This window comes from Geotrypetes seraphini, chromosome 2 (genome assembly GCF_902459505.1).
Source record: "Geotrypetes seraphini chromosome 2, aGeoSer1.1, whole genome shotgun sequence".
In the NCBI taxonomy this organism is placed as follows: Eukaryota; Metazoa; Chordata; class Amphibia; order Gymnophiona; family Dermophiidae; genus Geotrypetes; species Geotrypetes seraphini.
The window spans coordinates 502,941,387-502,948,957 of record NC_047085.1 but is presented as its reverse complement, the minus strand read 5'-3'; the positions used below and the strand labels follow the sequence as shown (position 1 = coordinate 502,948,957).

General features: G+C 44.9%; 1 protein-coding gene across 6 annotated transcripts in view; it reads right to left on the bottom strand.

The window, feature by feature from the left end:
- Nucleotides 1-3,976: 3,976 nt before the first annotated feature.
- The window catches only part of LOC117354505 (gastrula zinc finger protein XlCGF57.1-like), a 65,351-nt gene continuing 61,756 nt past the window's right edge, over nucleotides 3,977-7,571 (bottom strand). For 5 of the 6 annotated variants that reach the window (XM_033932160.1, XM_033932163.1, XM_033932164.1 and 2 more), the window contains one exon: nucleotides 3,977-5,003. In XM_033932160.1, the coding sequence (XP_033788051.1) occupies nucleotides 4,021-5,003 (983 nt within the window). In that variant the 3' untranslated portion in view covers nucleotides 3,977-4,020. The remainder of the gene's footprint in view (nucleotides 5,004-7,571) is intronic. The other variant, XM_033932158.1, reaches the window with a different exon arrangement.

Below are 7,571 nucleotides of genomic sequence, written 5' to 3'. Positions count from 1 at the left end.
TTGTAGAGCAGCACTGACAAGAGTCTGGACAGTGAGAAGGACCTTAGGCACTGAAGACACCAATTATGTGGATCAGAGGCTGAAATGGTCCTTTTGAACCGAGTACACCGCTTAAAGCTACTGGAAGGCTTTGACATGGAGGGGAAGACTACAAATGCAAGATCAAAGGACTCAATGGTCTAGGAAAGTCAAATAAATTTGTACCGGAAAAAAGGCTCAATGCTCCCAGCCTGAAAACAGACTTGGTAGGGTCAGAAGGTCCAAAAACAAAAACGGGAAAAAGGAAAATTTTTACAAAAGGGAAGCAGAAAAAAGAAAGCAAAGTAAAATAATGTTGAAAATAATTATTGGAAAGGCACAAAAACAGGAGTTTGACATACTTTTGGACTGATTCCAAAAGAACACAGCTTCTCAGCTCCACAGAAAACTGAGAACTGATGGTTCCAGTGAATGCATAGTATAAGCAGTCTCAAGACCTTAAAAGATTTAAAGTGATAGTACACTTTTTGCACTGTCCGTACCGGGCTCCATGGATGGTCACCCATATGTGAGAATATGCTTCCTGCTTGTCCTGGGATAATCCGCGGTACTATCTGGTTTAGAAGAAGGCAATAAAACACTATGGAGCTTGCACCAAAAGACATTCGAGACTGGAAGATCTGAATATTATAACTCTAGAGGAGAGGAGGGACAGAGGAGATACGATACAGATGTTTAAATACTTGAAAGGTATTAATATGCTGTAGAAACAAATCTTTTCCAGAGAAGGGGAAATGGTAAAACTAGAGGGCCTGAATTAAGGTGCGAGGTGGTAGACTTAGGAATAAAGTCGGGAAATTCTTTTTCATGGAGAAGGTGGTGGATGCCTGGAATACTCTCCTGAGGGAGCTGGTGGAGACGAAAACAGTGATGAGATTTTTTTTTAAAAAAGGATCTCTAGTTAGAAAACGAATGGTATAAAAAATAAAACTTAAAATGGTTGTATGGTGTTTGATGTGTTGAGTGATGCTTAGATGGCGACACCGGCTGTGAAGAACTAAGGCCGATACTGGGCAGACTTGTGTATATGGCAATTTGGTTTAGGATGGGCTGGGGAGGACTTGGACAGAAACTCCAGTAATTTGGAACACGAGGACAGTGCTGAGCAGACTTTAGGGTCTGTGTCCCGCAAATGACGAGGTGGCTAGAGTGGGCTTTGATGGCAACTCCATCAAATTTGGTTTTATATCCCGTCCTTCCCAAAGAGCTCAGAATGGTTACAGATTTAGTTATGGAGTTACAATGTGCAGTTACAAAGCAAGAGAGAGAATGACAAAAAGCCACATAGAGAAAATGAGGAGACACAGAAAATCAAAGTGGGAAGGAAGGGGATCTCTACTGCACCCATTTTTCAAAACGCTACTATTTGGGGTTTTGCCAGGTACTTGTGACTTGGATTGGCCTCCGTGAAGACGGGATACTGGGCTAGATCAGTGGTCTCAAACTCGCGGCCCGGGGACAACATGCGGCCTGCCAGGTACTATTTTGAGGCCCTCAGTATGTTTATCATAATCACAAAAGTAAAATAAAACCGTTTCTTGATCGTATGTCTCTTTAGCTATAAATTATAATATTATTATTAAGACTTAGCCAAAAGGAAAGATTTATAAACTATACAGGGTTTTACCTCATGCAAAATTGTCACCTTAGTGAAAGGAGCCCTAAGTCTCAGCCCTGTATTTAGTGCCTAAACCTGTAATGTTCCCGGAAATGTCCGGCACGCCTCTTTTGTAATCCGACTAGAACTACGAGGTTATCGCGGAATAGAAGTCAGCCATGTACTGCAATGCACATTGGCTTCTGGTTGAAGCTAGATCTGTTTTTAAATTGCATGTTTTTATTTATCTCACATTATATGGTGCAACACCGGCCTATATATAGGATTTGGTCTTGATATCAGATAAGGATAGATTGAGAACAGCAAGACATTTTTTTTAGACCCGTCATACCGGAGCCTTAGAGGTGTGGTTTATAAATGAGTGCATTCAACGTAGTTGAATGCACTCATTTATAGTCAAATATATTTTATTGAGCAAACAAAAAGGCAACAGGACAAGCAACAAAGTTCAAAACCAGCTCAACAGATTTTGAAATGACCCAACCCAAACCCCCACCCCCGGGTCCTCCTTCCACAACAGAGTAAATAAGAATGAAAAGAGAAATAAGACATAAAATAAAGAATCATCAGTTAAGTATCCGGCTACAAGCCAGAGGGGTCAAGGTAGTCCAAAAAGGTTCCCAAGTACTCTGAAAAAGGCGGCCCTGGCGAGAAGACAGATCTTGCACATCCCTCCGTTCCCACATCAGGAGAGAAATCATGCGGCATCTCCACAGGGAATAGTCCGGAGCTTCAGCCTCAAGCCATTTCAACAAAATGCATTTCAGAGCAATCAGGACAGTCCACCTGAGGAAAGTTGCAACTCCTTTAGAACGAGGGAAATAATGAGGAACAGTCCCAAACAATAGTAGAGGAGAGCCACGAATGGTAATGTGCCAAAGGTTTTCAACAAAAGTGAAAATAGCAGTCCAGAAAAGCTGAACCCTAGGGCAAGTCCAAAACATGTACCCCAATCCCGCTTCCGGAGCCTGACAACGTTGGCAGGCAGCGGTAAGACGGAAGTGGGACAAATAGGCCCTATGAGGAGAGATATATAAACGAAAAATCAATTTAAAATGTTGTTCCCAAAAGGTAGTGCATTTGCAAAAAGCAGGCAGTTGACGGACAGCCTGAAGGAGCACATCAATGCACTCATTTATAAACCACACCTCTAAGGCTCCGGTATGACGGGTCTAAAAAAAGTCTTGCTGCTAAATGGTGGTCTCAGATGCCAGTAAAAAGGGTGCAAATATGTGAATCATTTATTGTGCATTTGTAGTTTGAAAAATCAATAAAGAATTTAATATAACTGTGGTTGTTGGGCTATTATTTTTTGGCGCATACCATGACAGTAGCGAACCTCACTCCTAAGCCAGGGTACGATCTCAGGCTCTCAAATTTACTGCTTAAGCTCGCCATAATATTTGCATCGGTGTTCATAAAGATGTAACACGTATAAGGCCAATTATACAGGTGTGCTGGAAAGTTCTTTTTGATCAAGTCTGTGGTACCAAAATGATAACAAATATCTTTCTGCCACATTTTCTGTCTAGGACTGCATTTCTTGGTGCTTGAGGATCCTGCGATCAGATGCCTTTCTCTATTTTACCAGAGTCTTCTGTCCTGGCTATGAACCATCGATCCATAGTCCACTGTTTCATGGGACTCTGCTGGGCTGGCCACTGTTGGGAAGAGGATATTGGGCCAGTGGACCCTTGCTCTGACCTGTTAACGTTTTAATCTACATGGTGCTGCTGAAAGTAATTCTTTGTATTCCTCACTGTATTTCTGCATTTGTTCCTGCATAATCTTGCTTTCTGGTCTTACCCTATAAAGTTTTTTCTCTCATTCTGGAAATTCTGCTGCTTACCCCTCCCCCCCCCTCTTAAGCTGGTAGATTTTCTATTCTTTGGAACACTTACGGATGGAAACCATTTGTGGCCACCAAGAGTATTTCTATTCTTGAGGGTTCCTGCAGGGACCCGGTGTTTGGTTCATAGACAAAATCGCGCGAGACAACGGCGCGCCGACAACTGAGCGAAGACAACTGAGCGCAAGGTTGACGGCGTGCCGAAGAAAAGCACTATTTTAAAGGGTTCCGACGGGAGGTGTTGGTGGGGAACCCCCCCTATTTTGCTTAACAGACATCGCGCTGGCGTTGTGGGGAGTTTGGGGGGTTGTAACCCCCCTCACTGTACTTGAAACCGAACTTTTTGCCTGTTTTTTTAGGGAAAAAGTTCAGTTTTAAGTATAATGTGGGGGGTTACAACCCCCCAAACCCCCCACAACGCCAGCGCAATGTCTGTTACCCACACACCCCCGTCGGAGCCCTTTAAAATAGTGCTTTTCTTCGGCGCGCCTTTGTCTCGCGTGATTTAGTCCCATCACCCGGTGTTTGCACTGTACTCTGCGATATCCAACCTGGCATCTGAGCCTCCGATTTTCATCTTCTGGACCGCACACCTACGAAGGGTGTAGCTGCTGTGGTCAGCTGGTATACCCGGGATGTGTATTGCTTCTTCTGTCTCTTCTGGGTCAGAGGAGTCTTCGGATGAATTTATCCTATGTTTGCTTCGAGGCAACTTTATACCTTTCTCTCTCCTCGACAGTTCCGATAGCATCCTGTAGACCCGCACCGCACTAGAACCTCTATTTATACATTTGTCCTTCACCTCCTCGATGTCCGGCAAGGAGTTCAGGGCGCAACGAAAAGTCGCCTTCCAGCTCGCAGCCCTTCGCTCCCCCAGCTGGTATCGCCCAGTGTGAACGGCCCAGTTCCGAAAGAGGCAGGCATCCGTCTCCAAGTCCCAGCCGTTTAAACCTGCGTGCTTCCACGGGATCTGGAAAATCTTCAAGTCCTTGTTGATCCATTTCAGTCCCGGAATGGAACTGGAGTTAATCTGCTGCTCCAACCAGGGCCTCATAAGCTGTCTTTTTTTCCCTCGTGAGGCGACGGGTATTGGAGCTGTGCCAACTTGTCTAGGGTAGACGAGGAAATGCTGCTCTCGAGGCCTGCGCTCAACAGCCTCTGCCATTTCTGTATTTTCTCTCGTATGACTTTTCGGGTGCGTTTTTAGATTTGATTTCTGACTGGAACTTTTACCAGAGTCAGAATTTTTACACGGTTTTTCACCTGTGTGGCACATCTCGTGTGATCGTACACCTGATTTACCGGGAAAGCTTTTGCCATACTCTGTACATAAGTGTGGATTCAGTTCCACGAGGACCCTTAAGTTACACTTGTTTCTCCAGTCTGTTCCCTCCTCTGATTTCAGGAGAAACATCGCTTTGTCTTTCTCCGAGAGCATCTTGTGGGTTTCTTGATTTTCGGCACATCCCTTATGACACTTCTCATTTTCGTAACCTGCTAGGTAAGAGAGAAAGGGCAGACATTATTTCATAGGTTACTAGTCCAAGAAATCTCTCAGGCTTTTATATTCAGGCCTGTAGAGCCTGAATACGCTATGGAGAGTTAAGGGCTTGGGTTTTACTCAAAACACTTTTCAGAAGAAAATGGATTTCTGGACACACCTACTATTTAATCCAGGGGTGTCAAAGTCGATCCTCGAGGGCCGCAATCCAGTCGGGTTTTCAAGATTTCCCCAATGAATATGCATGAGCTCTATGTGCATGCACTGCTTTCAATGCATATTCATTGGGGAAATTCTGAAAACCCGACTGGATTGCGGCCCTCGAGGACCGACTTTGACACCTGTGATTTAATCCAACAATCATATAAACAGTCATATAAATAATAGAAATGATACAAAAGTTCTCTTGAAGCAAACCAAGCAGTGGCGAGAGAACCAAAATCTTTAATGACCAGTTTAGTGCGTGAATTGGAAGTTCTTAAATCAGTGTGTCACAAACTTTTTTAAGTTGCTGGCACACTAATCTTGGGACTGCGGCTAGAGGGCACCCGGAAATGCGTAGACATCAACGCAATAACATCATCGTGTTGACATCTGTGCATGCCCTGGACCTTTTTTTTTTTTTTTTTTCCACTCAGAGAATAGGTAAGCTCTGGAAAGCGTTGCCAGAGATTGTGGTAAGAGCGGATAGCGTAGCTGATTTTAAGAAAGGTTTGGACAAATTCCTGGAGGAAAAGTCCATAGTCTGTTATTGAGAAACACATGGGGAAGCCCTGGATCGGTAGCACGGAATGCTGCTACTCTTTAGGTTTTGGCCAGGTACTAAGGAGCTGGATTGGCCACCCGTGAGAACGGGCTTGATGGACCATTGGTTTGACCCAGTAAGGATATTCTTATGCCTCTCGCTGTGAGAGGCACATCCTGTAAGCAGTCAGTTGGTGCCGGCACTTCTCCTCCTCCTCGCTGGCATCTCGAGGCACCCCTGGAATCCTCCTGGGCACACTAGTATGCTGCAGCACACAATTTACGATAAACTGCCTTAAATAAAAATCTTTTATTCAAAGAAATAGGTGTCAGAACAAGAGAAGCCATGAGTGCCATGGAACTCCCTACCCCAATTTTTTTCCCCTGCTTTCTTTCCATAAAGTATTTTCCCCTTTACCTTGTACCCTCAGGATGGCGACTCTATCTTCTGTCTAAAATGCATCACGCAGTAGACTGCTCTGGGAGGGGAGTGCCTGGAGCATGGGCAGATGCTCAAGGCTGGCTGGTTGGATGGCTCCATCCCCCTGCAAACTTCCTGTTTCGGAGGGGGCATGAGCTGGCATGCCTTGGGAATGCGCAGATGCGCAAGGCCCCGTGCTGGCTCTTAGGCAGATGACAAAGTTGCCATTCCGGGAGAATGAGGTAAAAGGGAAAATACCTTGTGGCAGTAGAGGAGGGCAGAGATGCGGGAAGGGGCAGGAAAACTGGAAGGAGAGCGATGCCGAAGAGAGGAGGGGGAAATTGCTAAGCACCATGGACAGGAGGAAGAAAAAAGAAGGGAATGAGAGAGTTGCTGAAAAGAAGAATGGCAAGAGGAATCCTGGACACCGTAGGCGTGGGGGACAAAAGAAGGAAAGGAGAAGGGGAGTGAAGGAGAGAGATGCTGAATTCCAAGGGAGGATGGAACAGAGACCGTGAAGGGTTGAGAAGGAGGAAAGGCAGAGATGGTTGAGAGGGAAAAACAGCAGAGATACTAGAGACCTCGGAGGGTGGACCTGAGAAGGAGGAAAGGCAGAAATGCTGGACAGTATGAAGAGGGGGAAGGAGGGACGAAACATAGGGATGCTGAAAACTTTTTTGTTTGCTAAACATTTTAGAAATTAACTATATCAGTCTACTTTTCCTTGTAAAGTTTATGGGCTCCTTTTACGAAGGTGCGCTAGGGTTTTTAGCGCACGCACAAAATTACCGCGCGCTACAGCGCGTGGTAGCCAAAAATCTACCGCCTAGTGGCTAGTGCGCTCGGGAATTTAACGCATGCTATTGCGTGCGTTAAGGCCCTAGCGCACCTTTGTAAAAAGGAGCCCTATGTATTATGTATTACATTATTGTTGACCGAGTCGAGCTCCTCTTGGTTGATGACTCGGTCTATTAAACTAAGTTTTAAGTTTCGTTTAGGACTATAGAATAGCAAGAAGGATTGGAGTGGAACCTGGGCACCCCAAAATAAAGTGTCCCACTGCCCCCTTCAATGAGATACAAGACAGACAAAATAATTTGATCCCAAACAGCAGGATAGAACAAAAAAAGATGAACCGCCATAAGGGCTTACGTATTGCTTCAATTTTACTACCGATCCCTTTTGACGGTCCGCCTTTTTTTTTGTTTTGTAGAATTCGTGCTCAATGCGCGTAATCCAGCGTGCCATTTCTTGAATTGCCCCTATAATACTTACTCCGGGGGGGTAATTCTGTTACGGATTTGCACAACACCAAAAGGAGAACCATCTCCACAGGATGAAGACTTGCACAAATATATTACATTACATTAGAGATTTCTATTCCGCCATTGACTTGCGG